Genomic DNA, 27,355 nt, shown 5'->3' with positions numbered 1-27,355 from the left:
GCTCACATTTGTGTACACGTGTGTGTGTGTGTGTGTGTGTATAATTGTTTGACTATGCTTGTGTGGGTTTGTGTGAGTGTTTGTGTCAGTGTTTGTGCTCACATTTCTGTGTGAGAGTGTGTGTGTGTGTTATGGAGGCATGGCTGACTGCAGCGTCTGTATGGTGAGGATATTGTCGGAATGTGCACACAGAGGTGGATTGCGCTAGTTAGCTCTCCCAACATGCAGTTCCAGTAGCATGGCAATCACAGTGTGGAAGGAATATGGAGTTTCTTATGCACTGAAGTGGAGACGTTAGCACAAACACACACACACACACACACACACACACACACACACACAACACACACACACACACACACACACACCACAACACACACACACACACACACACACACACACACACACACACACACACTTGGCTGGTTTCTTTCCAGACTCCTTGTACATGAGACAGTGCCAGCATCCTCCTTTATTTTATTTTCTAAAGACTGGTGCGTCCACGGTTTAGCAGGGGGGTCTCAGGTTTTTGCTACATTTTATACACAGCTGTGTTTTAATATAGGACTACATGCTGCTCCTTTAACATGATCCAGTGTGTGTGTACGGTATGTCATTCTCACAAACCACTGTGTGCCCAGGCTCTATGCTGGTACAGTAATATGACCGCATGATTTATCATTGGGCAATAGGCATCTGCTTAGCCAATTACCACCCACTGTGCCAACCCAGGGCATCTTGTTTGTGTGAGGGACAACTGTGGATAAGCCAGAGGAGAATCAGCATTGAGTTGGGGTGGCCATCATTCCAGAGACAGCAATAGGTAGAAGTACAGCATTTCACTAATGTATCAGGGGTATTTTATTACCTACATCCATGTAGAATTAGCCTATAAGATGTGAAATTACCACCAGCTCAACACTCATCTTTTTTTTTCTCCTTCCCTTGCTCATTTCACATTCACTTCTATGACCACTAGCCCCATTGTCATTAGCAACCCAGAGAGTCAGGCAGGCCATAATAACTGCCATTTAAATATGTTGTAGTTATGTAGAGGATACATATGCAGCGATACGCAACAACAAGGCCTCTATAAACTGTGTTTGTGGGTGTCTTGAGATGACAGCTACAATATAGGGGATAAGGGGAAAGGGGGATACCTAGTCAGTTGTACAACTGAACGCATTCAACTGAAATGTGTCTTATGCCTTAATCGACATCCATGTCATCGAGGGTGGGGGGACAGTGGGTTAAACGCCTTGCTCAGGGGTAGAACAACATATTTTATTGTACCTTGTCAGCCCGGGGATTCGATCCAGCAACCTTTTGGTTACTGGCCCAATGTTCATATCTGCCAGGCTACCTGCCGGTTTTGATGGACATAATATGCTGTCCAAGCTATTCAAATATGTCCCTCGAGGCTAGTTACTCTTCTGGTTTTCATCATTTTCAGGAACAGATTTAGACCTGGGATACCAGGTGAGTGCAATTAATTACCAGAAAACAAACAGCAAAAATGTTTAGCCCCTCCAGGACCTAATTGCATAGCCCTGTAATGTTGATTATTTCTATTGTTTGACAGTGAATTACTGACCCAAGACACCGACAAACCATGACAGTCCCTAAAATATATTGTAGTATAACCATTATTTTTTACGAGGTATTGTCATATATATATTTGCCTCATGCATCTACAGAAGGATCTATATCCAACGCAATGGAAACAAAGGTCAATCAACATGTAGGTCTTACCTCTTCTTTCCACCACTACATGTTCTCATATTTATATAATGAACGGTATATAATGTAACCCAGTATAACGTAATGAAATGTTGTTATCTATAGGGGTTAATATTTGTAATTCTGAATGAAACTAGAAAGCTCTTGCTGAGAGTAATGTCAAGACTTGTCTTCTCATCTGTAGACACCAGATCTGCGGGAGTGTTCATGATAACTCAAGCTAGAGGCTTGGCAAGTGTGTTTGCTGACAAGGCTCTTTCATTTTCAGAATGTTCTGTTTGGGTTCTTAAGGAAAGTAGTATTTTGAATTTACTTCAGAAAAACAGAGTCTACTAAACGTATAAGACATTATTTGCTGTTCAAAACCCTGGCCGATACAAAGCCCTAAGTTGTTCTGGTGGTGATAGCTGTGACCTAGCTGATACAAAGCCCTAAGTTTTTCTGGTGGTGATAGCTGTGACCTAGCTGATGCAAAGCCCTAAGTTTTTCTGGTGGTGATAGCTGTGACCTAGCTGATGCAAAGCCCTAAGTTGTTCTAGTGGTGATACCTGTGGAAACCAGAGAAGACAGGCTTGCACTAAACCTGCCGAGGTCGTCAGTGCAGACCTGACTTTTTATGGAAATAGCGAAAGCATTTAAAGTGTGTTATCTTTACACCTGTGTTGTTGCTTACTCTGTGTGTGTGTGTGTGTGTGTGTGTGTGTGTGTGTGTGTGTGTGTGTGTGTGTGTGTGTGTGTGTGTGTGTGTGTGTGTGTGTGTGTGCTCGCTTGTGTGTGTGTGCTTAGACAGTGAATGGTAAACAACCCAGTGGCTGAGTGTGGGGTGCAGCAGAACATAATTATGTTTAAATATAGAGAACACCATTAGGATTCGGGTAATGCTACGTTCCCCCACCACCAAGTGGTCGGTATTGTTTTCATGTCTGTACTGGTGCGTTCCTGATGCCTTCCATAATATAGGGAATTATTTAAATATTACATCAATCCACCCCTCCCGGCTTTTTCCCCCTGGTAACAATTGCATTATAATTCTGCGGAATGTTCCTTTCACTCTCAAAAGAATACAAAGGCCTCATCCACACTGAATACTTTATTGATCAGAGCCCTTTAAATAGCTAATTATCTGTCTGTGATGTGCTACGATTAATATGAGGCCATTGTTTAGCATAGCACCATGGTAGATGATTCCCCTCACCGTGCATGTTGTTCCAAGTAATTCTTGATCATTAGAGCTAGTAGGGACCAAGACGAGGGGACCGTCTGTCTGTCAACCTAAGCAAACTGGAAAAAGAGAAGAACCAAGAGAAAAGAAGTAAAGATAAGTTAAGAGAACTGAAGAGAAGAGAGGGATGGTGTAACAGGGAGAAAAGAGTGCTTTAACAGGATGTGTCTGAATAAGAAGTATATTTCACTCTTAGCAAGCGTTAAATTGGGGCTGGTGGGGTTAATGTGCTGCTTTATACAGCGATTAGAAGCCAATGTGTGATGAAAGGAAGTGTGCTGACGGTGATGCTCATCATGATGCTTCTATGGCTATCGGAGCAGAAGCATAGTGGCCTGTTGCATTAACACTCATTACCATTAGACTATCAGTGGCAATGTGTATGCCCTTTCATCACGGCCCGATGCGTCAGAATGCGAACTGAACCACATGGTTGGTCTGTTGTAATCATGTAATTGTTTCTGTCCTGGAGCGTGGTCAATTGTATTATGTGTAATCGACTCGGCTCACACTCCCTTTGCCATCTTGCCCCTGACAGTGGCAGGGGGTGGGAATGTTGCCAATGACTTTGATTGGTTTTCCAACAGCCCTATTCTACATATTCTGCTGTTTAGTCCTAAAATGGGCACCATATTCCATTTTGTTGTGATTATGAGGAATCAAGAAAGTACATTGTCAATGATGAGTCCAATTGATAATGTTACCCAGATCTGCATGCTCACACCCCCATCCCTAGTGCCTGCATATAAAATGCCACTGTTAGACATTGCAGCTCTGTTTCTAGCTCCTACACTACCGTTCAAAAGTTTGGGGTCACTTAGAAATATATATTTTTTGTTTTTGAAAGAATAGAACATTTTTTGTCCATTAAAATCAAATTGATCAGAAATACAGTGTATACATTGTTAATGTTGTAAATGACTATTGTAGCTGGAAACGGCATCTTTTTTTATGGAATATCTGCATAGGCGTACAGAGGCCCATTATCAGCAACCATCAGGTTTCTCTGATGTCCAAAACTTTATACATTTTAGGACAACACAGAAGAGAAAACATAAATCGGAATGGGAATGGATTTACTCTCTCATATGATCATGTGGTTTCCTGTTGTTTTAGTCAACCACTGGCTACCCCACACATCAATTTAATGTAACCCTTTTGTAGCAATACAATCTCAATTATTAAACATTTGTTCCCAGGGAGGTCTGCCAGAATCTGGAGAGTTTGGCATGGCTCTTCGTAAGAAGGTTAATACTGTATCACAGCTGCTGCAGTTGCCGCTGCACTGGTGGTTTGAATTTGCTGTGCCTTTCTGGGCTGACCTTGGGGATATGGAAATATTTTTTTTAAATATTATGTTTAAAAAAAAGGATATCTCCCTCTCTCTTCTCCCCCCCTCAAACCAGCCATCCTGAAGTCAAGTCTTGACAGAAAACAATCTGTTTGAGCCGTCGAGGGCGAGGGGGGTAAGCCATCCCCGGTGCCCCTACCTAAAGCACCCCTCCAGACCCTACTTTCTCCCTCCTATCTCCATGAGGGAGGGAGGGATGCGGGGGAAAAAGGAGTTAGGGAGTTATTCAGTCTGCTCGACTACCTCTCTGGGGTGTTACACATTTAGAGCTGAATAGATGTTTCCTGTTGTACTATACCGCAACGTGATCTATTTTCAATTCATTTTCAACGTTTTGTGCCCGAGATTCGTGAAAGGGTTATCTACGATTGCACTTTTGGCCTTTTTGACACCTTCGTGCTGGGAAACGTGGAGCAACTAAGTATTTTTAGGAGTGGTTGACACATGGGTCCAATGTTATGAACAGCTGTAATTAAAATTAAACTTGCCTTTGAATTACCTTAAGTAAATAAGTAAAAAGGGTCAACTATGTAACCTGTTTTCCAGCAGCAAAATAAAACAAGTTGTTGGGGTTGTTAAAACACACACCTTGCAGTGCTGCGCTGTGGATGCATGATTCAATGCTGCTCAGATGCAGCCTGGCAGAACTTCCTCAGTGGGTAACTCCCCAACCCCTCCTCCCCAGTCCTGCTGAAATATGTATATTTACAGTACACATACATTGTAGTATATTCATGGGTAAATACTGTGGTATGATCCAGTAAGATTCGGTAACATTTTACAAACCATAAGTAATTTACCTTAAACATTTTACTTTTGTTACCCTAATGTAACTACACAAAAATAACTGTAGAACCAAAACTGTGTTTGTAGGTAGTTACATAGTAATAGCTTTATTCACCAATTTATTTTCCATTATATTTGTGAATGGCCAAAGGAATTGAAATCTAGGTAAACAGCAGCGCAGTGCATCTGACCTAGCTTGTCATGAGTGACATTCTTTATTTTGAAGTGCCGACCCCCAAGTGCCGACCCACACTTCAGAAAGTATTCATACCCCTTGACTTATTCTACATGTTGTTGTGTTACAGCCTGAATAAAAAATGTATTAAATCATCATTTTTTTCCTCACCCATATACACATACCCCCTAATGTCAAAGTGAAAACATGTTTTTAGAGATTTTTGCAAATGTATTGAAAATGACATACAAAAATGTATAATTTACTTAAGTATTCACACCCCTGAGTCAATACATTTTCAAATCACCTCTGGCAGCGATTACAGCTGTGAGTCTCCCTAAGAGATTTGCCTGCCTTGCTTGTACAACATTTGTAGATTCTTTTTTTAATGATTTAAGCTCTGTCAAATTGGTTGTTGAACATTGCTAGACAACCATTTTTCAGTCTTGCCATAGATGTTCAAGCAGATTTTAGTCAAAAGCTGTAACTCTGCCACTCCGGAATATCCACTGTCTTCTTGGTAAGCAACTCCAGTGTAGATTTGGTCTTGTGTTTTAGGTTATTGTCCTTTGTCTGGTGGAAAGCATACTGAACTAGGTTTTCCTCTAGGATTTTGCCTGTGCTTTGTTCTATTCTATTTCATTTGTATCCTGAAAAACTCCCCAGTCCCTAAATATTACAAGTATACATGATGCAGCCACCACTATGCTTGAAAATATGGAGAGTGGTACTCAGTAATGTATTGCATTGGATTTTCCCCAAACATAACACTTTGTATTCATGAAAACAAGTTAATTGCTTTGCCACATATTTGCAGTATTACTTTCAAATCCAATTGTATTAGTCACATACACATATTTAGCAGATGGTTGTGCGGGTATAGTGAAATGCTTGTGTTCCTAGCTCCTACAGTGCAGTAGTATCTAACAATTCACAACAATACAAACACATATCTAAAAGTAAAATTATGAAATTAAGAAATACAGTACCAGTTAAAAGATTGAACACACCTACTCATTCCAGGGTTCTTCTGAATTTTTTATTATTTTCTACATTATAGAATAATAGTGAAGACATCACATTTATGAAATAACACATATGGAATCATGTAGTAACCAAAAAAGTGTTAAACAAATCTAAATATATGTTGTGTGAGATTATTTTTTGATTTCTACATGATTCCATGTGTTTTTTCATAGTTTTCATGTGTTCACTATTATTCTACAATGTAGGAAATAGTTAAAAATAAACAAAAACCCTTGAATGAGTAGATGAGTACAGACTTTTGACTGGTACTGTATATAAATATTAGGACGCTGTTGTGCCTTCTTCACCACGATGTCTGTGTGGGTGGACCATTTCAGTTTGTCCGTGATGTGTACGCCGGGGAACTTAAAACTTTTCACCTTCTCCACAACTGTCCCGTCCATGTGGATAGGGGGGTGCTCCCTCTGCTGTTTCCAGAAGGCCACGATATTTCCTGCTGTATGTAATAACACAAAAATTAAAGGTTCTAGGCTAATAATGTAAGAAATAACACACAAAAAAATTAAATACTGCAAAGTTGCTTAGGAGCTAGAAGCAGAGTCGCCATGTACGTCGGCGCCATCTTCTTCTTTAGTGCTATGTTGCAAACAGGATGCATGTTTTGGAGTATTTTTATTCTCTACGGGCTTCCTTCTTTTAACTATGTAAAATAGGTTAGTATTGTGAACATATTTAAGCTTGCCATAACAAAGGGGTTGCATACTTATTGACTCAATACATTTCAACTAATTCATTTTTCTTAATTTGTATTAATTTCTTAAAACATATTTGCACTTTGACGTTATGGGGTATTGTGTGTAGTAGGCCAGTGATACAAAATCTAAATTGAAACCATTTAAAATGCAGGCTGTAACACAACAGAATGTGGAACAAGTCAAGGGGTGTGAATACTTTTTGATGGCACTGAAAAAAAGCCTATGTGAAAAATAAAACCAAGCGAGAAAATGCATATATGCATCAATGAGTCAATTGCTCTAAAATTTGACAGGGTTTTAAGAGAGGAAGAGGGGAGGAAAGGGATTTGGCTTGCCCCTGCTCTCCAGCACAAATATATCATTGAAAGGTCATGCAGAATCTCTGAAAAACGTGTGCAGTTGTCCACAATGGAAAATATGCTCCTGGCAGTCGCTGTACTGGCCTTTTTCTCTCCAATTGTATTAATCTAGTCTAGCACATTCTATTCTCTTTTCCTTTCTCCAACCTTTTATATTTTTTTATTCAGATGTGCTGTTTGATATGTTGTGTGTTTTACTGTGTGTATTAATCATTTGTGTTTGTATTCAAGTCTACTTGAATACAAGTAGATCGGCCCTTGTGCCCTTGTGCTCTCTTGCAGATGCATAGTTCTCAGAATGCCTCTCAGCCCATCTTATCTCTAGATATGTATGTGACCTTCACTAAGAAACTGTACTATATAGGCCCTCTTTATATGCCTCTGTCATATGGTAAAAGCAAAGTAGGCCAAAGGTGGTTCCTGAAAGACTGAAATAAAGCGAGCTGAAAGCATACATGCATACGCCCTCCTGCCCAGACAACTCTCTGTATGTTTATGTTGGTTGTTTCATGCAGAGCCTTTGTTGTCGTGGCCTTTTCTACAGATGTGGGTTCTTATTTTGATCACCTTGTTGAAGGAAAACATGTAAAACTTGCAGTGTATTTGAGGTTTAAAAAGGCTTCTGAAGTTTGTAATTTCCACTTTGAAATGTCAGACTTGATTTATCAACCGCTAGAAAAATGTACATGAACTAAAATGCACATAATAATTCACATTTCCTGTTGCTGTAGGATTACTTTCCTGCTGTAGCAAACTGGCTGAAATTAAGATTCTACATCTGTAACGTTCTAAGAACATTCTATGGTCCTGTGTGGCTCAGTTGGTAAGAGCATGGCGATAGCAGCGCCAGGGTCGTGAGTTGGAGGTCAAATGTACTACAATGTATGCACTCACTGTTGTCAGTCACGTTTGGATAAAAGCTTTTGCTATATGCATATATTATAAGAACAACTAATGCTGTGACTCACCCATGACTTCACCTCTCTCTCAGCTTCGAGACACTAAGTCGTCCGACCAAAACACAACCCTGCTTCACTTCCTGGCCGAAAAGTGTGAAGAGAAGTACCCGGAGATCCTGAGGTTCCCTGAAGAGCTGGAACACGTGGAGAGTGCTAGCAGAGGTAAGCCAGTCCGTCCTCTTTAAATAATGGACACTGCATCACTGGTTGAACCATAATCCTACGCAGACAACCTTAGACAGTAGTTTCTATTCTTATGTGAGAGATAGATGTGCAGTACAATATACTGCAAAGTCAGAGAGTAATAAATACGTGTTGTCATACTCGCATATCGCAATAGCAAAATGCTCTAATTGGACCTGGCAAGACAGTAAGCTATAGTTTCAACAAACAAGATATATTCCACCCGGCAATTTATGCCTCTTGAAATTGTACCATCTCACAGGAAAGAACAACATATTTCAGACAAAATACAATTTACTCCACAGCTGCAATCATTCTAGGTGTTAGCAGTCACCTTTACCAATTTACTGCCATGTTTCATTTCCTGATCTTCTTGTTTTGACCCCTCTGCATTGTGTTTTGTCGGTAACCATTATAAATCCCTCAACAAGGCCCAAATAGTATAGCTCTGTGTCTTCCTTGGCTCCATTTCAATTAAGAAATATGTTGATTACAATTATGATGTTATTTGCTTGTTTTCATCAAAGTATTTTCTTCACCTTCTTCCCCCACTGGTATCCTCACTCTTTAAACACTATAAACCCAGTTAAATCAAAGTGTAAATGGCCAATGGGATTGTCTTTGTCTCTGCATTATCACAATGACACAAAGTTATGACTTGTTTTCAGAGTGCTTGTTTCGGAAGCTAGTTTCATTGCGTGACCTTGGGATATTTGCCTTGCGGCTGCCTTTTCTTCACCAGCAGCTCCCGGATCCCACACTGCATGGTTTACAAGGGGGTGACAAATCCTTTATTGGTTTTCTCCAATGGCTTAAACCAGGAGGCTCCGAGGCGTTTTACAACTTGATTTAGACCCGCCCATGTTTTATAGAGTGACCCGAGAGATTAGGCCCAACAAGGTTAAGATACTTTAATTAGGCCTGTTGGATCAGATGGAACAACAATTCCTAATGGCCAGAGAGCCGCTCTTAATCCTTGTGTTATGTATAAAACGGGAATATTCTTCCGCTCAGGGAGAGCGCCCCCTGCAGATTCAATATGGATGATATCTGGCAGCAGTTTCAGTGGTCGATGGGAGGACTTCAATGGAGCACAATGGACTCGTATACATTTTGAGATGACCACCAAGAAAGGTTACCACACCGGATCAGAGGTGACAAGACAGAACGAGTGGCTTTAATGCACTACACATTCTTGTCTTTATCTGCCATCGTGGATTGGCTTTGAGAATAAGAGAACATGGCTGTGATTTGTGGTGTGGAAGTGGCGTCTTTACAGCTCAAGTGGCATAATTACCTCGAGAGTAAACATGCTACGTTGTTCACACATTTGAATTATGGTGTTTACCTGACATGTATTTGTATTTATTTTACCTTTATTTAACGAGGCAAGTCAGTGAAGAATACGTTCTTATTTTCAATGACGGCCTAGGAACAGTGGGTTAACTGTCTTGTTCAGGGGCAGAACGACAGATTTACCTTGTCAGCTCAGGGATTCGATCTTGCAACCTTCCGATTACTAGTCTCAACGCTTTAACCTGTGTGTTCCCTCCTGTCACTTAAGTGTTTGCTGCCTCATTGTGTCTGGGAATAGACTTGTTTCTCTGACCATGCTGTCATTTCACCTGTCAATAAACGAATTATGCGCTAATTCCATTCGCAAGTATTCAATGGGGAAACCCCAGATGCCTATTTACTTTGTTAGTTACCTAATTGGTTATTTAATCTAATTCCCATTAATTATGTGCTCGACTGAGGCAGCGAGGCAGCCATTGTTAAAGTGGACCAGACCCAGTCTTTATTATGGATATAGATGGATGAGTGTACGGCTCAAACTGTGAACTTGTATCAACTCATTCAAGTCATTTCAGGGACAATCAATTATTGTACATGCTTGTTAGTTCAATTGGGTGAGACTAATAAGCTGACTCAATTCATTATGGCAAACACCATTGGAAAACACAGACATGACACTAAAGAGAAGGCTGTAGAGGATATAAAGCCTTTTACTTCACAGTGCTTTCCGTGGTGCCTGTTATTTATATGTTAATTAACACAGAACTTATATACACAATACAATAACTTTATTGTCCATGGACATTTTCATTTTCTCTTGAGGTTAGAAAATAATTGGGGTAAAACCCGGAAAACTAGCCCTTTAAGAGCATATGATTCCTTAGGGAGAGAGGCAGAAATAATGAGATTGGGAAAGATATTTTGTTTTTATCTCATGCCTATTTGTCAGCAGACAGCATTGGTTTGAATCCTGAAGTGCTGCTTTTTTGGGGGGGATCCTTGGGACGTCCAACTCTGACACCACCCCATTAAAGTTGAAATTTAAAATGGTTAAGGTAAGAGTTAGGATTAGGGTAGGGACATCCCAAGGGATCCCTGATAGCACTAACCTTGACAGAAGTGTCCTTTCACAGGTGCAAAAGTAATTTGATGATTGAGTTACCCACTCCAACAAGAAACAGAACTCTGTGATCAATGTTTTAAATGACACAAGGGGGAGCGTCAGCGCTCATGTTGTTTTCTGTGATTTTAAGGGTAGTTTGAGCTGCCGGAGAGGAGAGAAACAAAGAAGCTCAAATCTCAGCTGCCTAGCCTCACTAAAACTAATTTAATCAGAGAACACTTTGAGGCTGGAACACAAAGGGAGCTTGGCGATGGCTGGGCCATGTGTTGGCTTGATACCAGTCTGGAGGAGCTTTTATACTTGTGTAGAACGAGGCCCAGCTGAATAATTTACTGACTATCTTCCAGATCCTTTACAAGACTTTTTGGTCTCCTGTCAGGTAAATTGGTATTAGAACATGGTAAAACGTTGTTCAGTTCGCCCTAACCCGAGCTACAGTATATCTAGTCATCTCTCATTCTCCTCTCTTTTTTGCATCTCTCATTCTCACTCTCTTTAATCACTACAGAGCATTAGATTAACTTTGTTTCCATGTCGCCACTAAAATAACTTTTTAGTTCCTCCTCTTTGTTTTATTCCTACTCTTCTACTTGGCCCGTGGCAGGTGGCATGCTTGTATGGAAGTACAGTTGAAGTCGGAAGTGTACATACACCTTAGCCAAATACGTTTAAACTCTGTTTTTCACAATTCCTGACATTTAGTCCTAGTAAAAATGCCCTGTTTTAGGTCAGTTAGGATCACCACTTTATTTTAAGAATGTGAAATGTCAGAATAATAGTAGAGCGAATGATTTATTTCAGTTTTTATTTCTTTAATCACATTCCCAGTGGGTCAGAAGTTTACATACACTCAATTAGTATTTGGTTGCATTGCCTTTGTTTAACTTGGGTCAAACATTTTGGGTGGCCTTCCACAAGCTTCCCACAATAAGTTGGGTGCATTTTGGACCATTCCTTCCTGACAGAGCTGGTGTAACTGACTCAGATTTGTAGGCCTCCTTGCTCGCACATGCTTTTTCAGTTCTGCCCACATATTTTCTATCGGGTTGAGGTCAGGGCTTTGTGATGGCCACTCCAATAYCTTGACTTTGTTGTCCTTAAGCCATTGTGCCACAATTTTGGAAGAATGTTTGGGGTCATTGTCCATTTGGAAGACCCAAGCTTTAACTTCCTGACTTGTGTCTTGAGATGTTGCTTCAATATATCCACATAATTTTCCTGCCTCATGATGCCATCTATTTTGTGAAGTGTGCCAGTCCCTCCTGCAGCAAAGCACCCCCACAGCATGATGCTGCCACCCCCGTGTTTCACGGTTGGGATGGTGTTCTTCAGCTTGCAAGCGTCACCCTTTTTCCTCCAAAAATAACGATGGTCATTATGGCCAAACAGTTCTATTTTTGTTTCATCAGACCAGAGGACATTTGATCTTTGTCCCCCTGTGCAGTTTGCATACCGTGGTCTGGCTTTTTTATGGTGATTTTGGAGCATTGGCTTCTTCCTTGCTGATCAGCCTTTCAGGTTATGTTGATATAGGACTCGTTTTACTGTGGATATAGATACTTTTGTACCGGTTTACTCCAGCATCTTCACAAGGTCCTTTGCTGTTGTTCTGGGATTGATTTGCACTTTTCGCACCAAAGTATGTTCATCTCATTGGCTGATTTATTTTATTTTGATTTTCCCAAGATGTCAAGCACTGAGGCACTGAGTTTGAAGGTAGGCCTTGAATTACATCCACAGGTACACTTCCAATTGACTCAAAATATGTCAATTAGCCTATCGGAAGCTTCTAAAGCTATGACATCATGTTCTGGAATTTTCCAAGCTTTTTAAAGGCACAGTCAACTTAGTGTATGTAATCTTCTGACCCACTGGAATTGTGATACAGTGAAATAATCTGTCTGTAAACAATTGTTTGAAAAATTACTTGTGTCATGCACAGAGATGTAGATGTCCTAACCAATTTTCAATCAATCAATCAATTTTATTTTTATATAGCCCTTCGTACATCAGCTAATATCTCGAAGTGCTGTACAGACACCCAGCCTAAAACCCCAAACAGCTAGTAATGCAGGTGTAGAAGCACGTGTCAAACCAACGTGTCAAAACTATAGTTCGTTAACAAGAAATGTGTCGAGTGGTTGAAAAATGAGTTCTAATAACTCCAACCTAAGTGTATGTACTTCCGACTTCAACTGTATGTCCCTTTAGGATGCCACTTCCTCGCTCTTTAGCCCTGTCTCCTCCATCAAAGCATCAGTACAGCTCGGCGGAGTAATGCATCGAGTAATTTAGGGAGCAGAACAGTGCGCCTCCGTGTTTAGTACCACCACCCTCTGTTGTGATCTGTAGCTGAGGTGAGGCCACGTGACCTTGCAAACCTGAGGCCCTGAGCCGGCGAATTTCTGCTTGTTGCGTCAAGACCCGTGGGGGAAAACAGGGGTTGGCTGGTCGGAAGGAGGAAGGGGGGTGGGCTGTGGGGGTTGAGGAGGAGGGAGAGGGGGTTCAAACGATAGAATAATCACAAGCCCATCTACAAAGGGCTGGAGCATGCACACTTAATTTACCTGATTGAAAAGAGCAATCAGTTCCGGCTGATTTCCCTGAGAAAGGTTTTTCTTCAGTTCCCTTCCCTTGATTGCCCACTCCAAAGTGCCTCTCTCTCTCTCCAAGTCCCTCACCTCCACTGCTCCTCAGAGATAGAGAAATAAAGGAAGAAAGTGAAAGAGTGAGAGAGAGAGAAGAACGAATGTGAGGCAGGCAGAGACAGGAGACCGGTAGCCCCGCCTTTGTCTGCTCTATTGCAGGCAGTCTCCCTTAACCACATTAGTCTGTGTTTGGCCCACTGCTTCCCCACCCATGTTAATTGCCTTGTATTGTTTCCATGTAATGTTAATGTTCTGCCTCCGTCATGACAAGTCCAAATAAAGAAATAAAAAGATAATTGCTAATCAATGGTAACTGGATCATTGTACAATCCACTCTAGGTTGAGTGGCGTAATTTGGCATTTGCTGGCAATCATTAATGTGATTCAGCAAATGCCCTTTTAACCTTCTTTTTTGGTTTGATTGTATTACTTGCATTTGCAGTCTATTATCCGCATTCTGATTCATCCCTCCAAAAACATTAGGGGAATCAATGTTACGTTCATCTATAATTGATGTATTAACGAAATTTGATTTGACAAAACTTCCTGTCTCGGGATAAATCCACTGGCCTTCAGAACTTCAGAACTGGCCTCACTGAAATCTCAATAGCCATTCCTGTAGAGTTGTGTAGATGCCATTTTGTTTTCTGAGTCATGGCACGGTCATAGAGTTGTTTGGATGCAGAACTTAATTAAAATACCACCCTCCATGCTTGTGAATTATAAATGCTACATGCTAACGAGATGATAGATCTGCATTTGGACTGCTAGCAGGTCAACCACTCTCCCCTTCCTTGACACACATGATTGCATCTCTTATTATCTTGGAAGCTGTCTTGCCCATAGGGAGTAGCTGTAGAGGGAGGATGGAGGCTAGACTCCTCCCCGTGCAGGTAGAGATCAGGGCTAACTGGAGCCCGGCTCAGCACACACAGCTGTCCCCACAGGAGACTCTTTTCTCTATGGACACACCCATTATCAATGGCTCACCTGCCTCAAGGTCACAGCTCATTTGAATCCTCCGGTTCACCCAGAGAGACACACAGGGTTCAGGGAATGTGCTGAGTCTCAGTGAGGGCCTCGGACAAGTGGACTGATGACAATAAGGACTGACATTGTGGGGGTTGTTGTGCTGCTTATACATGAATTGCACATTCGTATGCAAGAGTATGTTTTGTTTAGACTATGTGCTCGTTTCAGCCCAGAAGTAAAAAAAAAAAAAAAAAAAAAAAGACCATTAACCAGAAGGTTTCTAGTTTGAAACAGAGGCTAGACAATATGGTAGATGAACTGGCAACCAAAAGGCTGCTGATCAAGGCACTTAACCCCTACGTAGCTCCAGGGGTACTGAACTGTGGCTCACCCCGTGCTCCTTCATATGCGCCTAATGTATGGCGTGTGTTTGTGTTGTCTTGGGGAACAGAGCAAAATAAGCACCATCTCAGCTGGTCCAATAATGTGTTATTATATTCTAATCATTGAGGTTGAGTTGGCATGCCAGTAGTTTGAGCTGACAAAATGGCACTGTAGTGCGCGTTCCATGTGTTCCAGGTGTACCCTTAAATATTGGTTAGATGGAGTGGGTTGTGAACGACTTCATAGAAGCTGTCGTCTGATTCAGATTCCAATAGAAATAATGCTACTCTTTTGAGCTTCTCCAACACATTTATCCCATTCTTACAATGTCCCCTCCACGTCAGCATACATATCAGTAGGCATAGGATGTGCTCTTGAATTGGTTTTCATGTCGGTCCTCATCGTGGGCACACAATTAAAATCAATCAAGTTGAGTGCACATTCCAAACACAGGAAATGAATCAGCGTCATTGTTATACATTCTCTCTGCAAGGCCACTTGCTCTATTTGTTGTGGTTAGATATTGTAACTTCCTAGGACAGTAAATCTTGAGGCCTGATGCCCTTGTAACGTCTGGCAGCAATATGAATCAGGTGCTGTTTTGCATTGATTATCCCCTCTAATGTAAGAAATTGGAGGGCTTAGGTCATAAACTTTATGTTGTGGAGCTTTATGTCCATGAAGCTGAATACATGGTCCTTTGACCTTCTCTCAACGGTGAGTAGTAAGACCCAGTATTAGACACTGTTTCTGTGTTTGAACATTGAATTATAAAAAATAAAAAAATCTGACATGATTTAATGAGTAGCCATTTCCTCATGTGTTGTGTTCTTCATTGTCTGAGTGCTCCTTACCTCACTCTGTCACAATAGACATCGATTAGCATGTATTCAACTAGCGTTTTTGTTGCACTGCGTACAGTGCCGGCAATGCGCCGAAGGTTTTAATGTTGACCTTGTCTGCTGGAAAATTGTTATCGATGAAGCTCTCCTCAACTAATTTCTTGGAGTCTGGGACTGCCAGTGGTGACTCAAAGCACTTTCTGACACAACTTCAGAACTAAGTACCGACCAAAGGATCAGTCATTTATTTCGCTGGAATTACAGGGGAGCATTTCTCACAAGTGATTTTGGATCTCGGAGGCCATGCTTAATGGAAACCAGAGCATTGCTTCTTTCTCGCTACCCTTTATCTACATTCTTAATGTTTAGTTTTAAGGACCATCTCTCTTTTCATGGGGATTTATCCTGCTATCTTGGCTTTATTCAATAACTTAGTGTTCTCAGATCCATGTGCTGCCTGTGGTTTTTAGACTGTGGAGGGAAATCTTAAGTGAGGGCTGCCTTACATGTGCTATGATCTCTCTGCTCATATAAGCACCTGCTAGATCCGCTGGCTAAATCCTAGAGCTTATGCAGGATGAAATGTGGACGCAAATACTTTGAATGAGGAAAAATATTACTCAAATCCCACCTCAGAGTGGTGATCGACCTCTACAGAATCTCCTCAGGCCTCATTAATGGGTCTTACAAAGAAATATTTGTCATTCTTCTCAATATTATTATTTGGAACGCTACTCCTCTTACACCGTTTAAGCTAGAAACGTCATTTGAACTTTAAAATGAGCAGAGCGGTCTGGACCAGTGTGCTAGCATACAACTTTTTGATACACAGTATTTGATACATTTTTGCATATTTTGCCCATTATCATGCACTTTCATGGTATTTGTTCAACATTCTAAAGGTCCCATTGTAACATTGTCAACTCCCAGACTTCCAACATTCCATTCATTATGAACACAAATCAGCAACTTTGACCAATCAAATCAAACTGTATTTGTCACATGYGCCGAATACAACAGGTGCAGACCTTACAGTGAAATGCTTACTTACAAGTCCTTAACCAGCAATACAGTTTTAAGAAAAATAAGTGTTAAGTAAAACATTTTAATAAAAATAACAAATAGTTAAATAACAGCAGTAAAACAACAGTAGTGAGACTATATACAGTGGGTACCAGTACAGAGTCGATGTGTGGGGGACCAGGTTAGTCAAGGTAATATGTACATGTGGGTAGAGTTAAAGTGACTATGCATAGATATTAACCAGAGAGTAGCAGCATCGTAAAGGGGGGCAACAACAACAACAATGCAAATAGTTGAATTTTTAGGGCCTTCCTCTGGTTTAGAGGTCCTGAATGGCAGGAAGCTTGGCCCCAGTGATGTACAGGGACGTACTCACTACACTCCGTAATGCCTTGTGGTCAGAGGCCGAGCAGTTGCCATACCAGGCGGTGATGCAACCAGTCATGATTCTGTCTATGGTTTTGTCCAGGTGGGAAAGGGCAGTGTGGAAGGCAATGGAGATTGCATTAAATGTGGATCTGTTGGGGCGGTATGCAAATTGGAGTGGGTCTAGGGTTTCTGGAATAATGATGCTGATGTGAGCCATGACCAGCCTTTCAAAGCACTTCATGGCTACAGACATGAGTGCTACGTGTCTGTAGTCATTTAGGCATGGTATCTTACTGTTCTTTGGCACAGGGACTATGTTTGTCTGCTTGAAACATGTTGGTATTACAGATTCGGACAGGGACAGGTTGAAAATGTCAGGGAAGACACTTGCCAGTGTAGTACGATTCAATCTTAGTCCTGTATTGATGCTTTGCCTGTTTGATGGTTCGTCTGAGGGCATAGCGGGATTTGTTATATGCGCCCGGGTTATACTCCCGCTCCTTGAAAGTGGCAGCTCTACCCTTTAGCTCAGAGCGAATGTGGCTTGTGGTTGGGGTATGTACGTAAGGTCACTGTGGGGGCGACGTCATTTATGCACGTATTGATGAAGCCAGTGACTGATGTGGTGTACTCCTCAATGCCATCGGAAGAATCCCGGAACATATTCCAGTGTGGGCTAGCAAAGGAGTCATGTAGCTTAGCATCTGCGCCATCTGACCACTTCTTTATTGACCGAGTCACTGGTGCGTCTTGCTTTTGTTTTTGCTTGTAAGCAGGAATCAAAATTATATAATTATGGTCAGATTTGCCAAATGGAGGATGAGGGAGAGCTTTGTACACATCTCTCTGTGCGTAGGAGAGGTGGTCTAGAGTTTTTTTCTTCCTCTGGTTGCACATTTAACATGCTGGTAGAAATGAGGTAAAACGGATTTAAGTTTCCCTGCATTAAAGTCCCCGGCCACTAGGAGCTACGCTTCTGGATGAGTGTTTTCCTGTTTGCTTATGGCCTTATACAGCTCATTGAGTGCGGACTTAGTGCCAGCATCGGTGTGTGGTGGTAAATTGACAGCTACAAGGAATATAGATGGAAACTATCTTGGTAAATAGGGTCGTCTTCAACTTATCATGAGATACTCTACCTCAGGCGAACAAAACCTTGAGACTTTCTTAATATTAGATTTTGTGCACCAGCTGTTGTTTACAAATATGCACAGACCACCACCCCTTGTCTTACCGGAGGCAACTGTTCTATCCTGCCGATACAGCATAAATTCCGCCAGCTGTATGTTATTCATGTCGGCGTTCAGCAACAACTCGTGACACATAAGATATTACAGTTTTTAATGTCCCGTTGGTAGGATTTTCGTGATCGTAGCTCGTCTATTTTGTCATCTGATTGTACGTTGGCTAATAGGAGAGGTTGTTTTCCTGGCACCACTCCGCCAGGGCCCTCAACTCCTCCCTGGAGGATGTCTCGTCATTGTTGGTAATCAGGCCTACTATGGTTGTGTCGTCTGCAAACTTGATGATTGAGTTGGAGGCGTGTGTGGCCACGCAGTCATGGGTGAACAGGGAGTACAGGAGGGGGCTGAGTACGCACCCTTGTGGAGCCCCTGTGTTGAGGATCAGTGAACTGGAGGTGTTGTTTCCTACCTTCACCACCTGGGGCGGCCCGTAAGGAAGTCCAGGACCATGTTGCACAGGGTGGAGTTCAGACCCAAGGCCCCTAGCTTAATGATGAGCTTGGAGGGTACTATGGTGTTGAAGGCTGAGCTATTGTCAATGAACATTATTCTTACATAAGTATTCTTCTTGTCCAGGTGAGATAGGGGAGTGTGCAGTGCAATGGTGATTGCATTGTCTGTGGATCTATTGGGGCGGTAAGCAAATTGATGTGGGTCTAGGGTGTCAGGTAAGGTAGAGGTGAATTGATCCTTAACTAGCCTCTCAAAGTACTTCATGATGAAAGAAGTGAGTGCTACGTGGCGATAGTCATTTAGTTCAGTTACCTTTGCTTTCTTGGGCACAGGAACAATGGTGGACATCTTGAAGCAAGTGGGGACAGCAGACTGGGATAGGGAGATGGCCGTAAACACTCCAGCCAGCTGGTATGTGCATGCTCTGAGGACGCGGCTAGGGATGCCGTCTGGGCCAGCAGCCTTGTGAGGGTTAACACTCTTAAATGTCTTACTCACATCGATCACGGAGAAGGAGAGCCGACAGTTCTTGGAAGCGGGCCACATAGATGGCACTGTGTTATCCTCAAAGCAGGCGAAGAAGGTGTTTAACTTGTCTGGGTGCAAGACATCGGTGTCGGAGACGTTTGTGTGTGCGGTGCTTGCGTATGTCTACACAGAATTATATTGTGATAATTTGCATCAATCTAATGTAGTTTTTTTTGCAAACTCTGCAATCACATGAGCACTACAGAAACATCAATAACCAAACAACTGTCTCTTGCTGGTGTGCACTTGCATTAAAGGGTAACTTCACCCAAAAATCTAAATGTATCATTGTTGTAGACTTAAAACATCAAATGTTGTTGTTTTTCTATTTAAAAGGTGTGATTGTTTTGAGAGCAACAACCCCCCAAAACAGGAAACCTGTAAAAACTAAACGGAGAAAATGGAAATTGGGAAAAAACAGAGTCAGGCAAGAAATACAATGGATTGTATAGGGCCCTATATATGCTATGCTCAATTAACTTGTGTGTCTCCCCTGGGGGCAGAGTTGGTCTGAGGGAAGGGGTTCCCCCTTTCTGGCCAGTGGGTCCCTTTTCCCACTGATCCCCCTCCAGCCCAGAGAGGACTTCATGAACATGAAATAGTTTATTTATTTAAAACTTTTAACAATGCATTACATTACACGTTGCATATACTGTGGTATTCTAGTGAGAGACCTCTACGGACCCCCCCTCCCGGATCCGGGATCATCCTCATCAGAAAAGCTGACTAGCATAGCCTAGCCTAGCGCCACAGGGATATCATATAATATAATTTCATGAAATCACAAGTCCAATATAGCAAATGAAAGATAAACATCTTGTGAATCTAGCCAACATTTCCGATTTTTAAAATGTTTTACAGCGAAAAAACAATATATATTTATGTTAGCTCACCACAATAGCCAAACACACAACGCCATTTTTTCACCGCAAAGATAGCTTTCACAAAACCCACAAATAGAGATAAAATGAATCACTAACCTTTGAACAACTTCATCAGATGACAGTCTTATGACATCATGTAATACAATACATTTATGTTTTGTTCGAAAATGTGCATATTTATAGCTACAAATCTGGGTTTTACAACGCAGCCATCGTCACAAATAGCACCAAAATTTCCGGAGAAATTTTGGAGAGTCACGTAATCTGACAGAAAAACTCATCATAAACTTTGCTGAAAAATACATGTTGGACAAATAATTAATGATACACTGGTTCTCAATGCAACCGCTGTGTTAGATTTAAAAAAAATAACTTTAGTAAAAAGCACAGCATACAATAATCTGAGACAGCGCTCAGCCATTCTCCGCCATGTTGGAGTCCACATATTCAACAAAAATACGAAATAACATCATAAATATTATCTTACCTTTGATGAACTTTCATCAGAATGCAGTGCCAGGAGTCCTTGTTCCACAATAAATTGTTGTTTGGTTTTAGAATGTCCATTTCTTCTGTCGAATTAGCAACTTTGGCTAGCATAATGGTGCTTACGTGTCCATGAACGTTTGGCGCATGGAACGAAAAATTCCCAAAGTCATAATAAAAGTCGAATAAACTGGTCAAACTCAGTTGAAAATCCATCTTTATGATGTTTTTCTCATATGTATCCAATAACATCTCAGACGGAGCATTTCTTCGTGTCTACCTAACGCATTGCAGAAAATGATATGGTGCTCCCAGGTGCGCAGCAAAATACTGCCAATATGGCTGACCTGTCACTCCAAAAGCTCTCATTCGGTCCCACATCAGGCCAGACACCTCATTCAACATTCTACTGCCTGTTGACATCTAGTGGAAGGCGTATGAAGTGTATACATATCCATAAATACAAGGCAATTGAATAGGCGAGGCCTGTCACAGAGACGCATTTCAGATTCTTCACTTCCTGTTTGGAACTTTGCCTGCCAAATGAGTTCTGTTTTACTCACAGATATAATTCAAACAGTTTTAGAAACTTCAGAGTGTTTTCTATCCAATAGTAATAATAATATGCATATCATATGATCTAGAACAGAGTACGAGGCCGTTTAATTTGGGCATTATTTTTTCCCAAAGTGGAAATGGCGCCCCCTATTAAGAAGAAGTTAAACGTGTAGTGGTCCGAGTGTAGTTATTTATGATTAAATGTGTGATCTAACTGCCCCACAATCAAGTAAGAAAGTTGATATAGTAGTCTATCAATGTAGTCAGACCAACTAGTTTAATAAATTTAACTTTGACAAAATGTAACTGCTTTGCTTTAAATGGTAAAGTAAAACTTTATTAACTTCTTCCACTACACAACAAAAATATTTTAAAGAGGTAGAGGAAGACCCACGATTTTACTTCATGTAAATTTACCATCTAGTTTACTAAGAGATTTAACTAGTGCAAAACTTGCTTCTCTTTTTCCAGATAGGATCATTCTAATATCATTCCCTCATGAGAAAAACAGGTGCCTACTGTACAAAAATGCAATGCTTCGTAAATCTAGCATTCGATGTATGAAACACAAAAATGGCTCCTTCAACCAATTTTTACGCGTTACTTGGGAATCTCACTTTGACAATCAGAACATCACACAAGGACATGTTTGACAACATTTCTCCAGAGACCCAAGATATTCCTTCCGACAGGAAAGGACACACTGTATTCCCTGTCTCTGACAGAAGGTGTGGGCCCAAAATGTGCCATATCCGGCTCCATGCCCCCGTTTTACCCTGCCCAACGTTGGGCCTGCCAGCCCGTGCTGAGTGGACCGCCGTGGGAATAGAGTCCACCGCCGCCACGTTTCTGTTCGCCACACACAGCTGCTTAGTGCACGGAGATGATAATTAAAGATAGAAGATTTCCCCAGGGTCGAGCCAGTGTGGGAAAGGACATCAGGAGTTCATCCCTGTGCCTGGGCCAAAGGCACACACACACCAAAAATATATACATTGTTAGTTAAGCTTTAAATGGGGTCAGGTTGAACATTGCTACCGGCGTTCTCTGTGCCGTGTCTAATGTGGGCCGTCTGAATCACGTTCCAAAGGAGATTCACCTCTCACTTCTCTGCTGCGATTTGCTTTCATTACCTCTCTGACGTACTGTATATACCGATGGCTCCTCCACTCGTCACTTTGATTTATTATAACCGCCTTACGGAGCATTCGCCTTGAATGCGCGTCTGTCAATAAAGTACTTTTTTTATGAACATGGGCTATTATTGTGGACAGATGATCGAGGCAGATCAACATAATTTCCTGCTCTCCATTTCCTGCTCTCCATTTCCTGCTCTCCATTTCCTGCTTTTTTTCAAAGTGTGTAATTGGATAGTGATTGTATAGTTGTTGAAACTGGTAGTATTTTAAGATCGTTTTTTTCCCTACCCCTGAACTTGTGCTAATTTTCCTGCCCAAAGCCTTGAGAGAAGTGCCATTGGCCAATTTGACTTGTTAATTCTCCTCCAGAGATGAATCTGTAGGCCCTGACAATGAGAGCCAAGCTTGTGTGGAGATTCCACTCAGAGGCTGCGCTGACGATCCGTCTTGACAAACTGTGAAAAATAGGAAATATGACACAAATGTTCTCATAAATCTATTTAGTATAAGGCATAGCCTATGGCAAATAGTTTGTAGCCTGGGAGAGGGGAAATTGAGTGAGAGAGTGGGAGAGAAAAAAAGTTGAACTTTGAAGATATTAATACCGTCGTGAATATATCTATTATCCACATTCATTTCCAAGGCACTGCGGCATAATAAAGCACTGCCCATCTCCCATTTAAACTCCCAGCACTACTTGGCTCTGGGCTGTATTACGTTGACAAAATACCATTCTGCATGGGGTGAAACACAAAGAGGAACATTTGTCTCTGGTTCTGAATGGAATTGGAAGGGAATCATGGCGTTAGGAAGATACTCTCACACTCCAACCCAAGGACTCTATATGGTCGGCTCAATAGAACTGTTGAAAAGATGGACGTAATTCAAATCTGAGTTATACAAAGGACCCTTCTGTGTGTCAAATAAATGTGTGTTCGCCTGCATGTCTCAGAGAGTGTGTGTTATGAAGAAGAACATTTTAATTTCTCATAAGAATTATGTGGCACAACTTCATTGTTTTTGACTATTACCCGAACAAAACATGTTCTCTTTATTCCAGTTATATTCCAGATGTGCCCAATGAGCACTGTACCAAAACAGCAAGTTCTTGAAATTAGACTGACACTGCAAAATACATCTCCTTCATCGTACACTACATTACCAAAAGTATGTGGACACCTGCTTGTTGAACATCTCATTGCAAAATCATGAGCTTTGATATGGAGTTGGTACCCCCTTTGCCGCTATAATAGCCTCCACTCTTCTGGGAAGGCTTCTTTGTTGGAACATTGCTGCAGGGACTTGCTTCCATTCAGCCACAAGAGAATTAGTGAGGTTGGGCACTGGCTCGCAGTCAGCCTTCCAATTAATCCTGAAGGTTTTCGATGGGGTTGAGGTCAGAGCTCTGTGCAGGCCAATCAAGTTCTTCCATACTGATCTCGACAAACCATGTATGTATGGACCTCGCTTTGTGCACGCTGAAAGAGAAAAGGGCCTTTCCGAAACTGTTGCCACAAAGTTGGAAGCACAGAATTGTCTAGAATGTCATTGTATGCTGTAACGTTAAGATTTCCCTTCACTAGAACTAAAGGGCCTAGCCCGACCATGAAAAAAAAATCCCCAGACCTATTTTCCTCCTCCACCAAACTTTACAGTTGACACTATGCATTTGGGCAGGTAGCATTCTCCTGGCATCTGCCTATCCCAGATTCGTCCGCCAAACTGCCAGATGGTGAAGCATGATTCATCACTCTAGAGAACGTGTTTCCACTGCTCCAGATTCCAATGGCGTCGAGCTTTACACCACTCCGGCCGAGACTAGGCATTGCGCATGGCTGCATGGCTGCATGGCTGCTCGGCCATGGAAACATATTTCATGAAGCTCCCGTGGAACAGTTATTGTGCTGACGTTGCTTCCAGAGGCCGTTTGGAACTTGGTAGTGAGTGTTGCAACCAAGGACAGACAATTTTTAAGCGCTACGTGCATCAGCACTCGGAAATCCCGTTCTATGAGCTTGTGTGGCCTACCACTTTGTGGCTAAGCCGATGTTGCTCCTGGACATTTCCACTTCACAATAACATCACTTACAGTTGACCGGAGCAGCTCTAGCAGGGCATACATTTGCGACTTTGAATGTCACTGAGCTCTTCAGAAAGGCCATTCTACTGCCAATGTTTTGTCTATGGAGATTGCATGGCTGTGTGATCGATTTTATACACCTGTCAGCAATGGGTGTGGATGAAATAGTGGAATTGATTAATTTGAAGTGATGTCCACATACTTTTGTATATATAGTGTACCTCTGCAAACATGTCTTGCAGAGACACATTTGAGCATTTGAAAGATTTTGACAAAACATAGATTTTTCATACCAACTGTGTTTACTTTAACTCTTTCTGCTTCTCTTCCCTTTACATCTCCATCTTTCTGTGGTGTGCTCTACTTTTGCTGTGAAATGTTTTAGCTGTCACACCTGAGGAGTACATTCTCCTTTCAGATCAATCCATGGAGATGTGCCCTACATTCTACTCTATTTTTCCTCCTAAAAAAATGAATAAAAAATCACGGCCCTTATCTCTGCTTCACGTACATGCTTGCAGAATACCCTCACATTTAAGAGATTATGGGCACCACATCCCGAGGTCTCTGCAACATAGGGATATTTTGACTGTTTAAATTAAAGCAAATAATAGAAACAGAGAAAATGGTGTACCCTTGCCTGGCACCATAAAAAAGGAGATACACGACCACTAACATCACAATGACATATTAACTAGTCACGGAGCAGGCGGAAAACTAGCAAAAGTTTTAGGGGGGAGGAAATATATACAGAATATACAGCTGAAGTCGAAAGTGTACATACACCTTAGCCAAATACATTTCAATTCAGTTTTTCACAATTTCTGACATTTAATCCGAGGAAAAAGTCCCTGTCTTTGGTCTGTTAGGATCACCACTTTATTTTAAGAATGTGAAATGTTATAATAATAGTAGAGATAATGATTTATTTCAGCATTTATTTATTTCATCACATTCCCAGTGGGTCAGAAGTTTACATACACTTAATTAGTATTTGGTAGCATTGCCTTTAAATTGTTTAACTTTGGTCAAACGTAACTCTGCCCAAAGATTTTCTATAGGATTGAGGTCAGGGCTTTGTGATGGCCACTCCAATACCTTGACTTTGTTGTCCGTAAGCCATTTTGCCACAACTTGGGGTCATTGTCCATTTGGAAGACCCATTTGCGACCAAGCTTTAACTTCCTGACTGGTGTCTTGAGATGTTGCTTCAATATATCCACATCATTTTCCTGCCTCATGATGCCGTCTATTTTGTGAAGTGCACCAGTCCCTCCTGCAGCAAAGCACCCCCACAACATGATGCTGCCATCCCCGTGCTTCACGGTTGGAAGCTGTTCTTCGGCTTGCAAGCCTCCCCTTGCATTAAGTACTGCAGTGTATCTCCTCCTCATGGACTGCACCAGATTTTCCAGTTCTTGCTGTAAGATGTTACCCCAATCTTCCACCAAGGCACCAGCAAGTTCCCGGACATTTCTGGGGGGAATGGCCCTAGCCCTAGCCCTCACCTTCCGATCCAACAGGTCCCAGACATGCTCTTAACTCTTCGCTGGCCCTTGCAGAACACTGGCATTCCTGTCTTGCAGGAAATCACTCACAGAATGATTGGTATGGCTGGTAGCATTGTCATGCAGCAGGGTCATGTCAGGATGAGCCTGCAGGAAGGGTACCACATGAGGGAAGAATATGTCTTCCCTGTAATGTACAGTGTTGAGATTGCCTGCAATGACAAAAAGCTCGGTCTGATGATGCTGTGACACACCACCCCAGACCATGACAGACCCTCCACCTCCAAATCGATCCCGCTCCAGAGTACAGGCCTCGGTATAATGCTCATTCCTTCGACGATAAACGCGATTCCGATCATCACCCCTGGTGAGACAAAACCACGACTCGTCAGTGAATAATAATAATAACTTTTTGCCAGTCCTGTCTGGTCCAGCGACGGTGGGTTTGTGCCCATAGGCGACGCTGTTGCCGGTGATGTCTGGTGAGGACCTGCCTTACAACAGGCCTACAAGCTCTCAGTCCAGCCTCTCTCAGCCTATTGCAGACAGTCTGAGCAATGATGGAGGGATTGTGCGTTCCTGGTGTAACTCGGGCAGTTGTTGTTGCCACCCTGTACCTGTCCCTCAGGGGTGATGTTCGGATGTACCGATCCTGTGCAGGTGTTGTTACATGTGGTCTGCCACTGTGAGGTCGATCAGCTGTCCGTCCTGTCTCCCTGTAGCGCTGTCTTAGGCGTCTCACAGTACGGACATTGCAATTTATTGCCCTTGCCACATCTGCATCCTCATGCCTCCTTGCAGCATGCCTAAGGCATGTTCACGCAGATGAGTGGGACCCTGGGCATCTTTCTTTTGGTGTTTTTCAGAGACAGTAGAAAGGCCTCTTTTGTGTCCTAAGTTTTCATAACTGTGACCTTAATTGYCTACCGTCTGTTATCTGTTAGTGTCTTAACGACCATTTCACAGGTGCATGTTCATTAATTGTTTATGGTTCATTGATCAAAAATGGGAAACAGTGTTTAAATCTTTTCGATGAAGATCTGTGAAGTTATTTTGAGTTTTACGAATTATCTTTGAAGACAGGGTCCTGAAAAAGGGATGTTTCTTTTTTTGCTGAGTTTATATTTACTGTATATATACTGGACAAAAATATAAATAGAACATGCAAAGTGTTGGTCCCATTTCTCATGAGTTGAAATAAAAGATCCCCAAAATGTTCCATACACACACAAAGCTTGTTTCTCTCAAATGGTGTGCACAAATGTGTTTACATCCCTTTTAGTGAGCATTTCTCCCTTGCC

At 41.9% G+C, this 27,355-nt stretch overlaps 1 protein-coding gene across 1 annotated transcript in view; it reads left to right on the top strand.

Annotated features, from left to right (window-relative positions):
* Nucleotides 1-27,355, top strand: part of LOC111967632 (protein diaphanous homolog 2-like) — a 622,518-nt gene that overhangs the window by 389,922 nt on the left and 205,241 nt on the right. The window contains 1 exon segment of the mRNA XM_023992819.2: nt 8,367-8,496. Coding sequence (XP_023848587.2) covers nt 8,367-8,496 — 130 coding nt within the window.

Source organism: Salvelinus sp. IW2-2015, linkage group LG8 (assembly GCF_002910315.2).
Source record: "Salvelinus sp. IW2-2015 linkage group LG8, ASM291031v2, whole genome shotgun sequence".
Classification (NCBI taxonomy): domain Eukaryota; kingdom Metazoa; phylum Chordata; class Actinopteri; order Salmoniformes; family Salmonidae; genus Salvelinus; species Salvelinus sp. IW2-2015.
This window is presented reverse-complemented; position numbering and strand designations above follow the sequence as displayed.